General features: G+C 35.8%; 1 protein-coding gene across 4 annotated transcripts in view; it reads right to left on the minus strand.

The window, feature by feature from the left end:
* The window catches only part of LOC140528059 (ATP-binding cassette sub-family A member 10-like), a 118,148-nt gene that overhangs the window by 30,779 nt on the left and 65,008 nt on the right, over positions 1-22,361 (minus strand). For all 4 annotated transcript variants that reach the window (XM_072645525.1, XM_072645523.1, XM_072645526.1 and 1 more), the window contains 3 exons: positions 19,979-20,145; positions 5,584-5,717; positions 1,071-1,208 (listed from right to left, as the gene is read on the minus strand). In XM_072645525.1, the coding sequence (XP_072501626.1) occupies positions 1,071-1,208; positions 5,584-5,717; positions 19,979-20,145 (439 nt within the window). The remainder of the gene's footprint in view (positions 1-1,070; positions 1,209-5,583; positions 5,718-19,978; positions 20,146-22,361) is intronic.

Raw genomic sequence — 22,361 nt, forward strand, 5'->3', positions numbered from 1 at the left:
ACCCTGCTTGACTCAGTTTCCTCATTTATAAAATGAGCTAGAGAAGGGAATGGCAAACCATTCCAGTATCTTTGCCAAGAAAATCTCAAATATGGTCACAAAGAGTTAGACATAACTGAAAATGACTGAACAACAAATCTCATCCCCTCATTTTGCAATTAAGGAAACTGAGGTTTATCAAGGTTAAGTGATTTTTCCAATATTACACAGTAAGGAATGGCAGAGCTGAGATTTGAATCCAGTCCCCATGTTCCAAGTCCTTCTATTTTGTTGAGAAGATAAATGATGTAGTAGACCATGCAATGGCAAGCAGCATGTTTCAGTGGAAAGAGAGCCAACTCAGGAGTCAGAAAACATGGGTTTGAATATCATCTCTGATATTAATTAGCATTATGATTATGATTAATCTCTGTGTAAATTTGGACAAATCTCTTAATTTCCCTGGGTTTTACTTTCCTTATTCGTGATGGGATCAGACTAGATAGCTTCTGAGGTTCCTTCTAACTCTGGATCCAGTGAAGAAGAAGAAAAGGTGAGATAAGTTCTTGATTATATTTTGAAGGAGGTTCCTGCTCAGGTAATTGTTGGATTGAATAACTTCTGAGATTGCTTCTACCTCAGAAATTCTGTGATTCTGTGACATTGGTTTGTTTGTGAATTTAAGCAAATCGCTTAAGATGTCTGTGCCTCAATTCCCTTAATGTAAAATGAGAGGAGTAAACTAAATGACCTCTGAAGTTCTTTCTACATATAAATCATCTGATATTAGTGCTTTTGGTCAGTGAACCTCAGTTTTTTACTTGTGAATTGAGGCAAGACCAGATGGTCTCTATCTCCTCTCTAGGGGTAAAATTCTTTGGTTACTAGAAGTTATTAATAGGTTTCATACAATATACTCAGTATACTTTGTTTAATGATGTATAAAAGTGAAATACCTTTAGAAAACTTTCCATCCATCAATAAAAAATAGTAAGATTGATTTTGGCATAAAACTGGCAAGCTTCAGTTTTCTGGGAAACATTCACTCAAAGCATTCATTCACTAACAATGAATAACATTATGATACTTACCAAAGGAAATAGACTTTTTGCAGTGGAAATTTGCTTTGAGGAGTTCAACATTCTGAGTAGTCCATTGCTAACAATATTCATCAGAACAGGAAAGCAGTTCAGTCTCTTGGTGTTACATACAAGAGAAAACCTATAATCCTTAAAAAAAACATAACAATTGAGAGTTCAAAATCATCGAGTCAATATGTATTCAAATAGAAAATGCAAAATTATTACTTAAATTATTAAGAATATGATCTAACCTATAAGGTATGTCTAATTTTAGCATTAGTCACATTTTTTTATTTTTATCTAGTGTACATAAGAAATCAGAATCTTGGAAAAGAAGTGAATATTGCTACTAGCCATTTGGCTGATTTTTTATTTTTGGTTGTATATATTTGTCACTTAAATGGACTTTAGAGTCAACATCTCCTAGAAGATAAGAGTGAAGTATTTCCCATGAAAAATGAAACTAAGATTCAAAAGAAAGTAAAATTGGGCCTCACAATGAGAATACCATTTATCCCAGTTTCCAAAGAATAAAAAATGTTTTTTTCTAATAGAAAATAAAAAAGTAAATAAATGACTTGCAAATTCCTATATCTTCAAAGTAAGAATTTTTGGCACTTTATGTAACAAATGCTCATTAATAATTATTTATTACTTTCTTATTTAGAGATGTAAACACTTTTACCTTAAAAACAATGTGATCAGCAAATAAGCCTAAGTTTTCATATTTTGTCCTAATAAACCATAAATATCTCCTCTTTTGATAATATTTCATTGATTTCAATGATACTTTGATATTGCCATTTTCCTTGAGTACAGATTATAGTGGTGGGTGTGAAAGTAGCATATGCATAAACTTGACCTTTCTTTTCCTTACAAAAATATATTCCTCAGAATGGATATTTGGTTTGAAGTGTTCTATAATTAGAGACTTTCTATGATAAGCCACAGAATAAAAAAACTTTTTGGCTCTCCAGAGATATAATTGACATACATCAAATTAAAAAATTGATAGAATGTTAAAGGCTAGAGTTGAGCAAACTCTACTCAGCAGGTCAAATCTGGGCAGTTAGTTAAAAATGTTCATTTTTTAAACAAAATTTTAGTATGTTTTAAAATGCAAAAATTATTCTTATCTTAAAAACCTCTACAAAAATAGATGGTGGGCTGAATTGGACTTTGGATTGTAGTGTGAACACATTTCAGAAAGTTAGCTTTTGAAAATTGAATGAGCATGAGGTCCCTAAGCTTCATTAAGTCAGAAGTAATGCCTACCCTAGTGTACATCTTGATTTATCTTGCTATCATGTATTTTTCATTTTTGAGAAATCATGTTTTTAATCTAATTTTTACTCAAAAAGGTTGTGGGAAGCAGGGAGTGGCAAGTAATTCTTATACCTCCCTCTCATCAGAATTGATTCAAAGAAAAAAGAATATATCTATCTATAAACATACACACACATTTAGCTTGGCATAGAAATCTATCTTATCCAATATGGAAATAGTAAGGGAAGGGAATAAGAGGAAGTGGAGCAGAGGGGAAAGTGATTGAAAAAGGGAAAGTGGATTTAGGAAGGCAGTTATCAGAAGCAAAACAGACTTTTGAGAAGAAACAGGATAAAAAGAGAGAGAAGATAAACAAAAGAAAATCGAATGCAGGGAAATACACAGTGATCATAATTGTGAATGGGATGAGCTTAATCATAAAGCAGAAGTAGATAGTAAAAATTAGAATCCAACAATACGTTGTTGAAAATAAACACATGGAGTAAAAATAAAAGGTTAGTGCAGAACATATTATGTTTCAGTTGAATTTTAAATGATGGGTAGCAATCATGGTCTCAGACAAGCAAATGCACAACCAGACCTAATTAAAAGAGATAATCAGGGAAACTACATTTTTCAAAGAGTGCAATACATAATGAAGGAATATTAAAAAAATAGCAAGTTTCTCTGATAGAGACATCATCTTTCAAATATATAGAGAATTAAGTTAAGTTTATAAAAATAAAAACCATTTCTCGATTGATAAATGGCCAAAGGATATGAACAGGTGGTTTTCAGAAGAAATAGTACTCTATACTCATGTGAAAAAATGCTCTAGATTGCTAATGATTAAAGAAATGCCAGTTAAAACAACTCTGAGGTACCACCCCAAAGCTATCAGAAATGACAAATGCTAAAGGGAATGAGGGAAAATAGGTACAGAAGCGAATTGTTGGTGGAGTTGGAAACTGGTCTCACCATTCTACAGAGCAATTGATAACTATGCCCAATGGGCTATAAAGCTGTGCACAGCTTTGACACAGCAATGCCATTTCTAAGTCTGTATCCCAAAGAGATGATAAAAACGGGAAAAGGACCCACATGTGCAAACATATTTATAGCAGCTCTTTTAGTGGTAGCAAAGAACTGAAAATTGAGGGGATACTTATCAACTGGGGAATGACTGAACAAGTTGTGGCACATGATTGTGAAAGTGTATTATTGAGTTATAAAAAATGATCAGGATGATGGTTTCAGAAAAACACTGGAAGACTCATATGCAAAGAGAAGTGAGCAGAACTAGGATATCATTATACATAGAACAGTAATATTGTAATGATGATCTATTGTAAAAGACTGAACTACTCTGATCAGTACAAGGATCCAAGATAACTCCAAAAGACTAATAATAAAAAAAATGCTCTCTACATCCAGAGAAAACTGATGAAATCTGAGGGCAAATTGAAGTATAATTTTTCATTTATTTTTCTTGCTTTTTTTCTGATACGGCTAATTAAATAAATATGTTTTGCATGATTTCACATATATAATTGATGTCATATTGCTTGCCTTCTCAGTGGCTGGAGGAGGGAGAAAGAGAATTTGGAACTCAAAATTAGAAAAAAATGTTTCAAATAAATAAATAATAAATTAAACAGTCTTTCTTGATTCCCCGCCTTCCCAAGCACACAAAGATTATGTCCAGATGAGGATGAAGAAGCCATTAGTGATTAAGCTTAAGCTAAATGGATATTTTGTATCCTGTATATAATCCAAAAGGGAGACACAGCCCAGCTCTGTCTTGTGCACAGTATTTTATTTATTAGCCATTATTTTGAGTTGACATTGAAAGTTGATTAATTTTCACAAAAGCAGTTTTGGAATCTAGCCAAAAAAAAATACATATTTTATGGTGTTCTAGTAATTTTTCCCCCGTAGATATTTCTTTGCTATTCAAAGAGAGAGTTTAATCATGAAAAAATGGAGTGTATAGTTTATTATACAGACTACTTCATGGTTTATATTAAACAATGTAGGGGTGTTTATTCCATCATATATAAAAAATGAGTTTCGAAGTTTGTCCAATGAATTTTATGATTTTTACATGTTAAGGATTCATATTCTTGCTATTATAGAATCTCTCTCAATTAAGGTAGATCACAACTCATCTATGACAGTGGGTAAATCTTAGAGAGTTCCATGAGACTTAGGTAGGTTTACTTTAATATTTACGTATTTTAAAAGTGTCAGAGGCAGGGTTTGAATCAACTTCTTGCTAGCACTTTTCCCACTACATTTTATTGCCATTCATGATTTCATCTCATTAGAATGAAGGCAGGGATTTTTTTTTTTTAAACTAGCTTTCAACATAATACTAGGAACATGGCAATGCTTAATAGCACATGTGATGGTATTTATAGAGCACCAGGTAGAGCAGTGGATAGGTTCTAGGACTAGGTCTAGAGTCAGAAAGACCTGAGTTTAAATATGGCCTCAGATATTTAGTAGCTGTGAGACCTTGGGAAAGTCACTTAACCCTGTTTGTCTCAGTTTCCTGATCTATAAAATGAGCTAGAAAAGAAAATTGCAAATTGCTCCGGTATCTTTGCCAAGAAAAGCCCAAAATAAGATTAAAAAAAGAGTCGTACACTATTGAAACAGCTGAACAACAAATTTGTATAACACTTTAAGGTTTGCAAAGCACTTTACAAATAATGTCTTCATTTGATCCTCACAACAAACCTTGGGAGATAGGTGCTATTGTTATCTTTATTTTACAGATTGGGAAACTGAGGGAGGCAGTGATTAAATGACTTGCCCAGGGTCATATAGCTAATAAGTGACTGAGGTAAGTTTTGAACTCAGTCAAATCTTCCTGACTCTAAGTCCATCAACTATTTGCCTCATTAGTAAATGCTTATTGATTGATTTTCATGATCATATATAACACTAATGTCAAAACTGCGAAAGCATAATCTTTTAGTTTGCTGTGAGTTTGGGCAATGAAGTTAATGGATACCTTCTCCCATAAAACTGAAAAAAAGTATAAATTTAGGGGGGAAATTATGTGGACAAAGCAATTTGTCCAAAGATCAAGATTGTGAAGAATTTTATATTTGATTGCAAAACAAGATAGTAGAATTTTCTAACTACAAACACATGTAAATTAGTGAAAATAGCCTTTTCTCCATTTTATTAGACAAAATAACATAAAAAAAACACTTTGATAAAAAGTTGAGAATAAGCACCAACCTACCTCCTTTTTGCCTGATACTATTACAGCTCCATTGTGGGCAAGGGCAGATGTTCCATTTCTTTTTTCAAAGTCATCTACTTCCAAAAATATATTCTGGTGCTTCAGAGAATTTATAAAATCTTCAATATTTGATCCTAAAAAAATTAAAGAAGACACCAAGAAATCACTAAAATGTTGTGTGTTTTTTTAAACTCTCAAATTTAGACATCCCATACTGTATTAAGTGCCATTTATATTTATAATAGCAAAAAAGACAGTGCAAGTCTACAACAGATTCTACTAAAATGAAATGGGACAGGTTTCTTGAATCAGGATTTTTTAAACTCAAATTATAGTAATGTCAAAAATAATTTATCATAAACATTGCAAGTTTCTTTATTATAATTTTTCCTACTTAATAGTATTTTATTTTTTCCAATTACATATAGATAATTTTCAATATTCATTTTTTATAAATTTTTTATGGTTTTATTTTTTTATTTTATTTTCAGTGTTCTAAAATTACTACCATATAACATAGATTTTTTTTCCCTCCCTCCTCCTCCTTCTCCACTCCCTCTCTGCTCCCTGCCAGACACAGCATGCAATTTTATATAGGTTCTACACATACATTCCTATTAAATACATTTTCACCATAGTCACGTTGTATAGAAGAATAAAAATGAATGGGAGAAATCATATAACAAACCAAGATTTAATACAAAAAGAAAATGATCTGCTACATTCTGTGATCAAATTCCATAGTTCCTTCTCTGGATGTGGAGGACATTTTGCCTTAAAAGAACACTGACATTTTTTTAAGTCCTTGAATTGCAATAAAGTTCTAAGACTACCAGAAAAAAAATCTTCCCACACTGTATTTGTTGCTATGTACAAAGTTCTCCTGGTTCTGCTCTTTTCACCCATCATCAGTTCATATAAGTCTTTCCAGGCCTCTCTGAAGTCTTCCTACTCATCATTTCTTATAGCACTTATAGCACATTTCTTATAGCATCACATTCATGTACCACAATTTATTCAGTCATTCCCCAACTGGTGGGCATCCCCTTGATTTCCAGTTTTTGGCCACCACAAAGAGAGCTGCTATAAATATTTTTGTATATGTGGGACCCTTTCACATTTTTATGATCTCTTGGGGATACAGTCCTAGAAGTAGTATTGCTGGGACAAAGGGTATGCACATTTTTGTAGCCCTTTCAGCATAGTTTCAAATTGCTCTCCAGAATGCTTGGATCAGCTCACAACTCCAGCAACAATGAATTAGTGTTCCAACTCTCCCACATCTTCTCCAGCATTTATCATCTTCCTGTTTTGTCATGTTAGCCAATCTGATAGGTGTGATGTGGTACCTCAGAGTTGTTTTGATTTGCATCTCTCTAATCAATAGTGATTTAGAGCATTTTTTCATATGATTATATATATCTTTAGCTTCTTCCTCTGAAAACTGCCTGTTCATATCCTTTGACCATTTATCAATTGGGGAATGACTTGTATTCTTGTGCATTTGACTCAGTTCTCTATATATCTTAGAAATGAGGCCTTTATCACAGCTATAATAATTCTTTCCCAGTTTTCTGCTTCCCTCCTAATCTTGATTGCATTGGGTTTGGTTGTGCAAAAACATTTCAATTTAATGTAATCAAAATTATCCATTTTGCACTTCATAATGCTTTCTAACTCTTGTGTAGTCAAAATTTTTTCCCTTCTCCATAAATCTGATAAATACACTAGTCCTACCTCCACTAATTTCTTTATAGTATCAATCTTTATACCTAGATCATGTACCATTTGGACTTTATCCTTGTGTATGGTGTTAGACACCAGTCTATGCCTAGTTTCCACAACACTATTATCCAGTTTTCTCAGCAATTTTTGTCAAACAGTGAGTTCTTGTCTCAGAAGCTGGGGTTCTTGGATTTATCAAACATTAGATTGCAATATTCTTTGCCTACTGTGTCTTGAGTACCTAGCTTATTCCACCTGTCTACTCTTCTGTTTCTTAGCCTGTACCAAGTGGTTTTAATAATTGCTGCTTTATAATAGAATTTGAGATCTGGTAGAGCTAGGCCACCTTCCCTAGCATTTCTTTTCATTAGTTCCCTTGATATTCTGAACCTTTTGTTCTTCCAGATGAATTTTGGTATTATTTTTTCCAGCTCTAGAAAATAATTATTTGATAGTTTGATTGGTATGACACTAAATATGTCATTAACTTAGGTAGAAATGTCATTTTTATTATATTGGTTTGGCCTACCCATGAGCAACTGATGTTTTTCAACTTACTTAGATCTGACTTTATTTGTGTGAAAAGTGTCTTGTAATTGTGTTCATATAGTCTCTGGATTTGTTTTGGCAGGTAGACTCCCAAATATTTTATAGTGTCTACTGTAGCTTTAAATGGGATTTTTCTTTCTATCTCTTGCTGGTGGGCTTTGTTAGTAATATATAGAAATGTAGAAGATTTGTGTGGGTTTATTTTGTAACCTGAAACTTGGCCAAAATTGTTTATTATTTCAAGTAGTTTTTTACTTGATTCTGGGATTCTCTAAGCATATCATCATATCATCTGCAAAGAGTGATAACTTAGTTTCTTTTTGGCCTATTCTAATCACTTTAATTTCTTTATCTTCTCTAATTGCTATAGCTAACATTTCTAGTACCATACTGAATAATAGTGGTGATAATGGACATCCTTGTTTCACCCCTGATCTTATTGCAAACACATCTAGCTTATCTCTTTTGCATATAATGCTTGTTGAAGGTTTTAGGCAGATAATGTTTATTATTTTATGGAAAGTTCCATTTATTCCTATGTTCTCCAGTGTTTTTAATAGGAATGGGGGCTGCATTTTGTCAAAAGTATTTTCTGCATCTATTGAGATAATCATATGGTTTTTGTTAGGTTTGTTGTTGATATGATCAACAATGCTAATAGTTTTCCTAATATTGAACCAGTCCTGCATTCCTGGTATGAATCCTACCTGATCATAATGTATTATTCTTGTAATAAGTTTCTGTGTTCTTTTTGCTAAAATCTTATTTAAAATTTTTTTTATTAATTTATTTAACTTTTAACATTCATTTTCACAAAATTTTGGGTTCCACATTTTCTCCCCTTTTGTCCCCTACCCCCACCCCAAAACACCGAGCATTCTAATTGCCCCTGTCTGCCAATCTGCCCTCCCTCCCTCCCCACCCCTTCCCTTTAGAAGGCAAGCAATTCAATATAGGCCAGATCTGTGTAGTTTTGCAAATGACTTCCACAATAGTAGTGTTGTGTAAGAACTAATTATATTTCCCTCCATCCTATCCTGTCCCCCATTACTTCTGTTCTCTCTTTTGATCCTGTCCCTCCCCATGAGTGTTGACCTCAAATTGCTCCCTCCTCCCCATGCCCTCCCTTCCATCATCCCCCCCACCCTGCTTATCCCCTTATCCCCCACTTTCCTGTATTGTAAGATAGGTTTTCATACCAAAATGACTGTGCATTTTATTCCTTCCTTTAGTGGAATGTGATGAGAGTAAACTTCATGTTTTTCTCTCACATGCCCTCTTTTTCCCTTCACTAAAAAGTATTTTGCTTGCCTCTTTTATGAGTGATAACTTGCCCCATTCCGTTTCTCCCTTTCTCCTCCCAATATATTTCTCTCTCACTGCTTGATTTCATTTTTTTTTAAGATATGATCCCCTCCTCTTCAGTTCACTCCGTGCACTCTGTCTCTATGTGTGTGTGCGTGTGCGTGTGCATGTGTGTGTGTGTTATCCCACCCTGTACCCAGATGCTGAATAGTTTCAAGAGTTACAAATATTGTCTTTCCATGTAGGAATGTAAACAGTTCAACTTTTGTAAAGTCCCTTATGACTTCTCTTTGCTATTTACTTTTTCATGCTTCTCTTCATTCTTGTGTTTGAAAGTCAAATTTTCTTTTCAGCTCTGGTCTTTTCATCAAGAATGCTTGAAAGTCCTCTATTTCATTGAAAGACCAATTTTTCCCCTGAAGTATTATATTCAGTTTTGCTGGGTAGGTGATTCTTGATTTTAGTCCTAGTTCCTTTGACTTCTGGAATATCCTGTTCCATGCCCTTCGATCCCTTAATGTAGAAGCTGCTAGATCTTGTGTTATCCTGATTGTATTTCCACAGTACTTGAATTGTTTCTTTCTAGCTGCTTGCAATATTTTCTCCTTGATCTGGGAACTCTGGAATTTGGCCACAATGTTCCTAGGAGTTTCTCTTTTTGGATCTCTTACAGGTGGTGATCTGTGGATTCCTTGAATACTTATTTTGCCCTCTGGTTCTAGAATCTCAGGGCAGTTTTCCTTGATAATTTCATGAAAGATGATGTCTGGGCTCTTTTTTTGATCCTGGCTTTCAGGTAGGCCCATAATTTTTAAATTGCCTCTCTTGGATTTATTCTCCAGGTCAGTTGTTTTTCCAATGAGATATTTCACATGATCTTCCATTTTTTCATTCTTTTGGTTTTGTTTTGTGATTTCTTGGTTTCTCATAAAGTCATTAGCCTCCATCTGTTCCATTCTAATTTTGAAAGAATTATTTTCTTCAGTGAGCTTTTGAATCTCCTTTTCCATTTGGCTAATTCTGCTTTTGAAAGCATTTTTCTCCTCCTTGGCTTCTTGAACCTCCTTTGCCAGTTGAGTTAGCCTATTTTTCAGGCTGTTATTTTCTTCCGCATTTTTTTGGGTCTCCTTTAGCAGGGTGCTGATTCGTTGTTCATACTTTGCTTGCAAGTCTTTTATTACTCTTCCCAGTTTTTCCTCCACCTCTCTATCATGATTTTGAAAATTGTTTGGGCTCTTTAAGACCTTTTCCCAGAACTGATCCCATTGAGTGGGCTGGGATTTAGAAGCACTGACTTCCGTGTCTTCCCCTGATGGTGAGCACCGCTCTTTCTCATCAGAAGGGGGGGGAGGAGAAACCTGCTCACCAAGAAAGTAACCCTCAATAGTCTTGGTTTTTTTCCCTTTTCTGGGCATTTTCCCAGCCAGTGACTTGAGCTCTGAATATTCTCCTCACACCCACCTCGCCTCCTGATCCTCCCAGCCCGTGCTTGGGGTCTGAGAATCAAATGCTGCTTCCCAGCCTCAGTGCTTTGGGTGGGGGCAGGGCTGCTGTTCAGTGTGAGATTAAGTTCAGGTGCTCAGGTTGGGGCAGGGCCGCCTCACGGGCTCAGTTCCCTCAGGGGTTTATGCAGAGACCTTCAACAATGGATCCAGGCTCCTGCCTGCTTGGGGAGCCCTGGTCTGCTCCCGCCTCCGCTGTTGACTCCCGAGGGGGCCTGAGTTATGGGGGCACCCCACTCCCCTCTCGACCCGCCAAAGAGACCCTCTAACCGACCCCTGTCACCTGTGGATGGAGGGACCCGCATGACTGCTGGAGATCCCCTCCCTGAAGTCCGCTCGGATCTTTTCCTCTCGGTGCCGCGGCCATGCAGGGCTGTACTCAGCTCCCAGTCCCGGCGCCCAGTCCGTGGCACAGAGGACCTTTTGCGAGAGGTTTGCAGGTCTCTCCAGAACAGAAATCTCCCTCGCTCCAACGTTCTGTGGCCTCTGGGTGCAGAATTTGCCGTGAGTTACTTCTTTGTAGATGTTCTATGGGTTGTGGGTTTGGAGCTATGTGTATGTGCGTCTTTCTACTCGGCCATCTTGGCTCCACCTCCTTATTTAAAATTTTTGCATCTATGTTCATTAGAGAAATTGGTCTATAATTTTCTTTCTCCGTTTTGTCTCTTCCTGGTTTAGGTATTAAAACTATATTTATATCATAAAAAGAATTTAGGAGCACTCCTTCTTCCCCAGTTTTACCAAATAGTCTATATGATATTGGAATGAACTGTTCTTTAAATGTTTGATAGAATTCACTTGTAAATCCATCTGGCCCTGGATATTTATTCCTAAGGAGTTCATTTATGGTTTGTTCAATTTCTTTTTCTGAGATGGGGTTATTTAAGTATTCAACTTTCTTTTCTATTAATCTGGGCAATTTATATTTTTCAAAATAATCATCCATCTCATTTAGATTGCCGAATTTATGGGCATAAAGTTGGGCAAAGGAATTTCTAATTATTGTTTTAATGTCCTCCTCATTGGAGATGAGTTCACCCTTTTCATTTTTGATATTGGTAATTTAGTTTTCTTCTTTCTTCTTTTTAATCACATTGACCAAAGGTTTATCAATTTTATTGGTTTTCTCACAAAACCAACTCCTAGTTTTACTTAGTAGTTCAATAGTTTTCTTAATTTCAATTTTATTAATCTCTCCTTTGGTTTTCAGTATTTCTAATTTGTTATTTACTTTGGGATTTACAATTTGTTCTTTTTCGAGATTTTTCAACTGCATTCCCAGTGTATTGATTTCCTCTTTCTCTATTTTACTATATAAGCATTCAAAGATACAAACCTTCTCCTAAGAACTGCTTTTGCAGAATCCCATAAGATTTGGTAGGTTGTCCCATTATTGTCATTCTCTTGAATGAAGTTGTTGATTGTTTCTATAATTTTTTTGTTTAACCAACTCATTCTTTAGGATTAGATTGTTAGTTTCCAATTAGCTTTTGGTTTATGTTTCCATAACCTTTGATGACATATAAGTTTTATTGTATTGTGAACTGAGAAGGATGCGTTTACTATCTCTACCTTTCTGCACTGGATTGTGAGGTGTTTAAGGTCTAGTACATGGTCAATTTTTGTATATGTGCCATGTACTGCTGAGAAAAAGGTATACTCATTTCTATCCCCATTCAGTTTTCTCTAGACATATCTCATATCTACTTTATCCAGTGTTCTGTTCACCTTCTTAACATTTTTCTTGTTTGTTTTGAGGTTAGATTTATCAAGTTTAGAGAGAGGGAGGTTGAGGTGCCACTAATATAGTTTCGCAGTCTATTTCTTCCTGTAATTCCCTTAACTTCTCCTCTAAGAATTTAGATGCTTGGAGCATATATGTTTAGTATTGAAATTGCTTCATTGTTTATGGTGCCTTTTAGCAGGATATAGTTTTCTTCCTTATCTTTTTTGATTAGATCTATTTCTGCTTTTACTTTGTCTGAGATTAGGATTGCTACCCCTACTTTTCTTACATTAGCTGAAGTACAATATATTCTGCTCCAACCTTTTACCTTTATCCCATGTGTATCCTCCCATATTAGATGTGTTTCTTGTAAACAAGATATGGTTGGATTATGACTTTTAATCCATTCTGCTAACCATCTCCATTTTATGGGAGAGTTCATCCCTTTCACATTCACAGTTATGATTACTATCTGTGTCTTTCGTTCCATCCTCTTTCTCACCATTTGCGCTTTGAGTTATCTCTTCTCCCTTCCCCTCCACAATAGAGTTCTAATTTTTGATCACCACCTCCCGCAATCTTCCCTCCCTTCTTTCAGCCCTCCTCCCTTTTACTCCCCTTTACCCTTACTACTTCTTCTCTCTCTTTTAGCCTCCCCTCCCCTTTCTTTCCCCCTTCCCCTTCTACTGACTATAGAGCTACTTCGACTTATATACTTAAGTTTCTTCCCTCCTTGAACCAGATCAGATGACAGTACCTCTCAAACAATGCTCATTTCCATCCCCTCTTTCCCTCTGCTATAATATATTTTTATACTTCTTCCTCTGATGTAATTTACCATTTTCTGTTTCATCCCTTTCACATCTTGTATTACAATTTCTTCGCATGCTTAAATCACATTTTCATCATCACATCATTTACTTTATACCTGCTCCCTCTATCTATGTGTATCCTTTTTATATGTCATAATAGATATACAATTCTCAAGATTAACAAGTGTTGTCTTTCCTTATTGGAAGGTAAATAGTTTGCCCAAATTTAGTAACAAGTTTTTCTTTTCCCCTGTTTACCTTTTTATGCCTCTCTTGAGATGTACATTTGAAGATTGAATTTTCTATTAAGTTCTGGCCTTTTTATCAAGAAAGTCTGGAAATTCCTTATTTCATTGAATGTCCATCTCCTTGCCTGAAATGTTATGCTGAACTTTGCTGGGTAATTGATCCTTGGTTGTAGTCTCAATTCCAATTCCTTCCCTCTTTTAATGTAGAAACTACAAGGTCCTGTGTGTTTCTGACTGCAGGTCCTTGGTATTAGAATGGTTTCTTTCTGGCTGCCTGTAGTATTTTCTCCTTCACTTTATAGTTTTGGAATTTAGCAACAATATTTCTTGATGTTTTTAGTTTGGGATCCCTTTTGGGATGTGAACAGCGATTCTTTTGATGACTGTTTTGTCCTCTGGTTCTGGCACTTCTGGACAGTTTTCCTTGATGATTTCCTTGAAGATATTTTCCAGGTTCCTTTCTTCACCATAGGTCAAAACCTCTTCAGTTTTCTCTCCTGGATCTATTTTCCAGGTGAGTTGTTTTTCTAATTAGATATTTCACATTTTCTTCTATCTTTTCATTTGTTAGATTTTGTTTGACTGCTTCTTGATGTCTCATGGAGTCATTACCTTCTACTTGCCCAATTTTAATTTTTTCAAACTGTTTTCTTCAGTTAACTTTTGCATCTCCTTTTCCTTCTGTCCAATTATTCCTTTTAAGGAATTATTTTCTCCATTTAGCTTTTATACTTCCTTTTCCATTTGTTCAATTTTCCTTTTTAAAGAGCTATTCTCTTCAGTGAATTCTTTTTTCATACTTTCAAAATCATTGACCAGTTTTTTTCTATTTCCTTCTTCAGCTCTTCCAAGAGTGCTCTTTGTGCATGTGAGCAGTTCACAGTCCCTTCTGAAGTTTCAGATGAAAGTATAGTCTTAATACTGACGTCTATGGTATTCAAGTTTTTATCCTTGTCCCCATAGAAAAATTCTATGGTCTTTCCCTTCTTGCTTTGCTTCTTCTTACTCATGGTGATGACACTTTGTGTATTGTGGCCTCTGGTTCCTCCAGCTAGAAGCAAAAGAACCTGGTGCTGAGCCGGCTAGTGTGAGAAAGCCCAGGCCAGGTGAATTCTTTCTGTTTGTGTTTCCCCAGATTAGCCCTGGAGCTAGCTTGTTAAGTGTGAGAGAGAGGTAGTCTGGTCACAGGGGATCTCCTCAGCTGAGATAGAGCAAAGGCAAGCTCCTGCCTACCCCATTGTCTTCCTGTTTCCCCTGGAGTGCTGAGGCATGCCTGGACTGCTAGTGTTGGTGGTTATAGGCTCCACCCTCCTGGGGCTCTGGATCTCTTCCCAGTTCACTTAGGTAGGGCTGTCTGGGACAGCTCTGGTCTTCCACCACAGTAAGTGAAACCCTCTTTAGTGATTTTCCTAGCCTCACGTGTGAGGAGAGTGCTTGCACCTTCTCTTGATCCCACTGTTCCAGGATTTTTCTGGAGAAATATTTTATGGTTCTTTCAAGGTCAACAAGGGGAGAGGGAGAGAGAATTTACAAATCACTCTACCATTCTGGCTCCTGAAAGTTCAAGTAGGGGACATATAGATATTTAATCTGTGGGCTGATAGTCTCAGGAGCAGCTCCTGCTGATACCTGGGGCTCTGTCTGTAGCTCTCACTTGCTGTGCTCTGTCAGACCCCCGCCCTGGGCTGTCACTCCACCCTGCTGCATCTGCCTCAGACTGCCCCAGGGCTTTCCTGCTTGACCCCAATGTGGCAGGGACACACTGTGCTGTGTGCTGTATGTTGTGTGCTTCTTCACCCCCATGGAGCAGATCCTTCCCGTCAAAGTTCCAGTCTGTTCTGGTCTGTGAAGCTGCCACAGTCTATTTCCTATTGGATTGTGCACCTCCAAAATTTGGTCAGATTCTCTTTTTAGAGGTATCTGAAGGAATTTGTCTAAGAGCTTAAATGAGTAGTTACTCTCATTCTACCATCTTGGCTCTGCCTCCATTTTTTATAAATTTTGAGTTCCAAATTTTTCTCCTTCTCTTCTTCCCCCCCCCCTTCCACAAGACAGCAAACAATATTGTATAGGTTATACATACACTGTCATGTTAAACTTAATTCCATGTTAGTCATGTTGTGAAAGAAGAAATTGAACAAAAGTTAAAAAACATGAGAAAGGAAACAAAGTAAAAATAGTATGCTTTGATCCGCATTGAGACTCTATAGTCCTTTTTCTGAATGTGCATAGCATTTTCCATTATGAGTCTTTGGGAAGTCTTAGATGATTGTATGTTATTATTTTAAAAGAGATTTTTTGGTCCAAGTAATTTATGGAATTAAAATTAAATATTAAAAAAAAAAAAGCTTATGACCCACTCACTTTTCTAGTAGTAAAACTCAGTCTTTCAGTTGCCTTCCTGTCTACTCTTTCCTCCCAACTTGCAGTTTCAGCATTCAACATCTGTCAAAATTATTTTTTCCATTTATTTTTATAACATGAGATATTTTAATGTATATTTTATTTTATGGAAATTTTACTGAACACCTTGTAATTCTCTGCTTGGGATATATCTTCTTAGAAATCCCCATAGCCTATAGACACACCATGACTTATACTTTCCTCTAACAAGGTTTTTTTTGGGTTTCTGACAAAGATTAGGGCTTATATTTTCTAAGGATCATTGATGGGCTCTTAGGAGCCCAACTGTTCCATTGATATTCACAAGAGAATTTTAGGAAAACAATAGCATGCTGGGCCCATGATAATGAATTTGTAGAGACATGGATGAGAATTAAGGAAGGTAGACAATCATGTGTTGTTTGTGAACTGCATTATGGGAGGGAAGGCTCATGTAGATTAGGTCAGTAGTGTCCCAAAGAGATTCCCTGCCTCAGATATTCCATAGAGGCATAGGAGGTAAATATCAAATTTTATATACTTATTTCTTAAAACTCCAAATAAGAAGAAATTCAGTTTTGTGACTGGGAGCAAAGTGGTTGTCCACCAAATGGGGAATAATTAAATAAACTGGAGCATATGAATGTCATGCCATATTTCTGTGCTGTTAATACACATTAATTAAGCACCTACTATGAATCAGGTCCTGTGCTAAACACTCCAGATAAAAAAAAAATGCAAAAGACAGTCCCAGCTTTCAAGGAGCTCACAGTCTGAAGGGGGAGATAATATGCAAATGCTATGTATAGACAAATTATTTAGAGACCAAATTGGAAATCATCAATAGAGGTCAAGGCAGTAAAATTAAGGGAGATTGGGAAAAGTTTCTTGTAGAAGGTAATATTTTAGTTAGGACTTGAAAGAAGCCAGGGATGGCAGGAGGTGAAAATGAGGAAGTGGGACATTTCAGGTCTGGGGGATAGTAAGTGAAAACAGAAATGATGTATACAGAAAAGCAAAAGAAGACATATAAATTGATTCAAAGTGAAGTATACATAACCAGGAAAACAAAACATACCATATATAATGCATACAATAACTGCAAGTTCAATAGAAAGAATAACAACCACAACAAAAGAATCAAAATTGAAAGTTGTAAAATTATAATGACCAAGCTTGGTTCCAAAGAAGATATAATAAAATATTTCATTGCAATGGTAGACTATGACTGTGAAATACTGCATATAGTGTTAAAACTTTTTATGGTTGGTTAGTTTAATGAACTTTTTCTCTCCTTTTTATTCTTTATTATAAAGGATTAATCTCTAAGAAGGGAGGAGGTGAGAGATATGTGGAAAATGTAGGTGATATAAAAATCAATAAAATTTTAAAAAGAGGAATTAAGGTTTATAGATATTTGGTATGTAGGTTAACAGCAGTACCCTTACTAAATCTAAATGTACAGTGGTCTGTCATATGTCTAAATGGATAAGTTGACAGTGATTCTCTTATTTGTTTATTTGTAATATATCACAAAATATTTACTTATATGTGTAAATGGCTTCATGGGTTTTAATTGTCTAATGTTATAAAACTAATTCTCACAAAGTGAAGAAGAGACTAAGAAAGATTCTGGCAAAGAAACTATAGATAGAAGATAATGATAATGGTGGAGAATAAGCAAACAAGAAAGTAGTAGAACTGGCATTTCTCCTACTCATAATATGAGCTCTTTGCCAGTCATATTATGAGAAAAAGACAATGATTTAACCAAAAAATTGAAATCATCAAGAAGATTATTTGAGAAATGGATTGATATCTCTATCATTAACGATAAACTTCTTCCTCTAGTATACATTGTACCTCATCAGAGAAATGATGACATGACTTGCTTTTGTTTTGAGTGAGGGAGGGCTGTGTAAGGTCACCAGCCTCACTGAGATAATCATGAATGATAGTAAGAAGCTGTGTTTAGTGAAACATTTGAAAAACAAGTTTTTAATACTAAAGTATTTTGCGTCTTCTACAGAAACTTTCATATCTGTTCATTTGAATTTGGAAGCAGAATTCTCAAACTTGTTTAAAATATGTTCTATATGAAAAGGTTATGTAGGTTTTGAAACTATTGTCAAATTACATATATGTATGTGTGTGTATGTATGTATGTGTGTATAGCATCTAGGTGGCACAATGGATAGAGTGCTGGACGTGGAGCCAGAAATACCTGAATTCAAGTCCTGCCTCATACTTACATGGTCACTAGGTGTGACCCTGGGCAAATCATATAACCTCTATAAGCCTTGGTTTCCTCATCTGCAAAATGAGGGTAATAATAGCACCTACCTCATGGAATTGGTATTCTGAGATCGAATGAGATAACACATAAAAAATGCTTTGCAAGTCCTAAAGTACTATACAAATGATAGCTATTATTATTTTTATTACTACCACTACAACCACCACTACAATTTTTTATATTGCTGCTGCTGCTGCTGCTGCTACTACTACTATTACTACTACTACTACTTCTACTATTACTACTACTACTACTATTACCACTACTACTACTGCTACTACTACTACTACTACTGCTGCTGCTGCTGCTGCTGCTGCTGCTGCTGCTGCTGCTACTGTTACCACTGCCACTATACTGGATAGTGTGCAAGAACAAATGATTGACATCAAGGAAGATAAAAAATTGCAAGCTGAATTTTAATTTATCTTTTAAATACTTGGTGAATGAGATTGTGGTATGAGTATTATGATTTACTAAGTTCAATCTAGCAAAGCATATAATCCATTTGGACTTAAGTCTCTTTATAAGGTATCTTTTTTAGTTATGGCAATCAATTTATCTACAAACATTTCTTAAGTGTTCACTATGTGCCTTGAACTGTGCTAAGCAGTAGCTATAAGATGAATAAGTAAAAACAGTTCTTACTTTGAAGAACTAAACATTCTAACAGAAGTACACATATACATAAACCAGTATGAATAAGACAAATATCAGTTTAATTGAAGATAGCTTAAAAGAGTAGGGCACTAATAGCTAGGGGAATCAAGAAAGACCTCTTGTAGGAGATGATGCTTGAACTGAATTTTAAAAGAAGCCAGTATTTGTAAAAGGGAGATGGCAGGAGGGAGACCATTCTAGACCTTGGATTCAGCCAGTGAACAGGCACAGAAGCAGAAAATGAAATGCCATATGCACGGAACAGCAAGTAAGTCCGAATGATTGGGAGACCATAGTTAAAGGGAGTAATGCATTAAAATGATGCAAAAATAAGAAAAGATCTGTAAGTGAAAAGCTTTAAATACTGAATGGAAGAGTTTATATTAGATCCTAGATTTTTTTTTTTATTATGAAGAACAATTGGAGTTTATTGAGTAGAGGTAAATAGAGAAGGACATCATCAGAAATGCACTTTCTGGAAAATTACACTGACAACTATGGTGAGGACAGATTGGGCAGGGAAGACACAAGGTTAGGAGTCCAATTAGGAGACTACAGCAAAACTTCAGGGAAAGATGGCAAATCAAGTGAAGAAATAAGCTGAACTTAAAGCTAGACCTTTCACTGGTTATATCACAAAGTATGAAATTGTGATTTATATTATGTACATTCAAAAGTTCTAAAGGAGGTGAACAGTAAGAAATAAAATTGTAATAAATTATGTCAATTTTAAAATTTTGTCTATTAACAGTACAGAAAGACTTCTTAATTAAATGTAACTATAGGGAAGCACCATGGTATAGTAGATAGAGAGATGACCTCAAAGATGAAAAGTTTTGGGGTCAAGTCTCACTTCTGACATATACTGACTTTATGATTTTGGATGAATTACTTAACTTCTTGGTGCTCTGAGGTGACAAGTTACAGAGGAGGCGCATACTTTTATGAGTACAGGAAATTTTCTTATCAGGAGTTCCTGATGCCAGTGAAATCACACATCCCATCCCTATACCCTAAATATTCATATATTATTTTGCATGTACCTGCATGCATTTTACTGAAACCATGTGCAACCAAAAGCCTTCAGACACCATTGGATTAGAAAACCAAACTACTGACATACTGGGAAACTGGAAAAGATGTTTTTAAAATAAAAAATGATTAACTTAAAAGTGTTAATGTAATTTCTTCACCTGTGTTGTTGACAATTAATAGGCTGCTGAGAGGAGCTTGTGGCGGCTGTCCAGGAGAGAGGAAATACATATCAGGAGAAAATCTCAAAGGTGCAGGATGATAAAATATTTGAATCAGTATACTCTCAAGAGCAATAGGTATCAAAGTAACTGCCAATAATAAAAATCTAGAAAGAAGAAAACATTACACGTGAGTGCAAGTTCAGTTTTGCTTTGTTTGTCTTTGTCAAGAAAAAAAATGTATCAAGGGCAATCTATGCCTGCATACTATAGTGTTTTTCTCCAAAGAGTTATTAAATGCTTGACAAAGTGTTTTACCAGTCCTTCCACAAAGGCAGGCATAGCAGTTTTATCTAAATAACCTAGATTATTTGACTGCATAACTCAGTCTCATTCAAATAACTTAGTACCTTGAGGATATCAAACTTAATTCAAAGTTTGATCATGGACACTCAGACACAGACACAGACACACACACACACACAGACACACACACACACGCATGCACAAAATTAAAGTTACCCAAAGACAATAATGGTAGAAACAATAAAAATCTTTGGACCAATTTGAAGTTATTTGCAAGTAGTGGGAGCCAAATTAATTCAGACTATAAAAGCCTATGTGAAATCACAATATATATGAAGAGAAACACTATTTTTACTTCAAGATGTGTGGCAAATGTATAGACACAAGAGAAATTAGGGCATTAAAATTATTTTAGGGACAGGGGACACACACAAGGAAATATTTATAAGCATTCACTCTGGAAAGAAAATTCTTTTGCATCTGCTGTCATTACAACTGGAAAAGCAAATACCCCCAAGAGTATTTTTTTAATTAGAAAATCTTGTTTTCTCCACTCCTCCCTTGATTTCCTTTTCCCCTGGCCCTCAACAATAAGAAGAAAAAGGTTCTCTCTATCTCTGTCTCTGTCTCTCTGTCTCTCTCTGTCTCTCTGTCTCTCTGTCTCTGTCTCTGTCTCTGTCTCTCTCTCATCCTCCCCCATCAGTTTAGAAAGAAATTTATTAGGTTACTTGGTAGATGAAGAAAGAAGGAAGAAGGCTCCCTCCTCATTCTGAGAGGGTACCCTTACTTAGGAATTCAGAAATTCACCCAATAATTCCCTGCAGCAATCCAACTTCCCTGAGATATGAGCCTCTGACATGAGCCAATCAAATTGGTGGCAAACTTTTCCTAGCATTTCATAGTAAGAAACCTCAGTTTGAGTAAATCTCAAGGGCTGTAAATCAGGGGACTTAAACTTATAGCAGGAAACAAGTGCACTATAGTCATGAGTATCACAAAAATCACAATGTCACACTTCTTTCAATGCTATAAAAGTTGACAAAAGTGTTGATTCTTTAACGAGACAAGTCTAAAGGTAAACTATGTTGCAGACTACACTATATTTAGAGTATTTACAATTGATGGGTTGAGGGGAGAGATTTACATGTCACTAAGGTAACCAAGAAACTCAGGGTTGGGGAATTTTTCTCTTACAGTTAACTAAAGTACATGGATAAATGTCTTCAGGGGTGGGGTACTTATGGCCTGGGGGCCGCATGCGGCCCTCTGGGTCCTTAAGTGTGGCCCTTTGAATCCAAACTTCACAGAACAAATTCCTTTAATAAAAGGATTTGTTCTGTAAAACTTGGACTCAGTCTAAAGACCACATCCAAGGATCTAGAAGGCCACATAAAGAGACTTGTTCTGAAAAGTTTGATTCATTCAAAAGGTCACACTTAAGGACCCAGAGGGCCACATGTGGCCTTGAGGCCAAAAGATCTCCACCCCTGGTCTAAATCATTTTGGGAAGCTCAAACTTGTATTCCATCAGTCAGGTTTTGATCAGGTGAGGTTAATGTAAACAGAAGACAGATTTTTAGTTAATGTTCCTTTCTTCCTGAAATTGTAGGTTGTGAAGTAGGATTATGAGGTAGTGTAGTAGAATTTCAAGCAGCCCAAAGAGAGCTCAGATCTGGGTCTAGTCCAGGTGGAGAATATCACATCAATGAGCAGATTGTGATTCTATAGGAAGAGACCACTTTCTTCCTCAGGAAGGTGATTTGATCCTGTATTTGTGCATGCCCAGCCTACTGATTTGGTACTTGATTCATTCATACTTGGATAATATTCCGTTCAAAAGATCAGACTGGAATTCACCCATACTTTCTCATCTTTTGTCATTCTTGTCCATGTCCTCCCAAGAATCCTTCAGTCTAGAGACTTGATCTAACAATGTGAAAATATCACATTTTATGGACTCTAGTTCAACACTTAGGCTGTCCATCTGTTGTCCTCACCTCATGATTATCCAATTTTTTCTCACATATTTTCTTAATAATACATTTCTATTTTCAGCTTTCATACAGAGCAGTCAGGT

This window comes from Notamacropus eugenii, chromosome 2, assembly GCF_028372415.1.
Source record: "Notamacropus eugenii isolate mMacEug1 chromosome 2, mMacEug1.pri_v2, whole genome shotgun sequence".
NCBI classification, from domain to species: Eukaryota; Metazoa; Chordata; class Mammalia; order Diprotodontia; family Macropodidae; genus Notamacropus; species Notamacropus eugenii.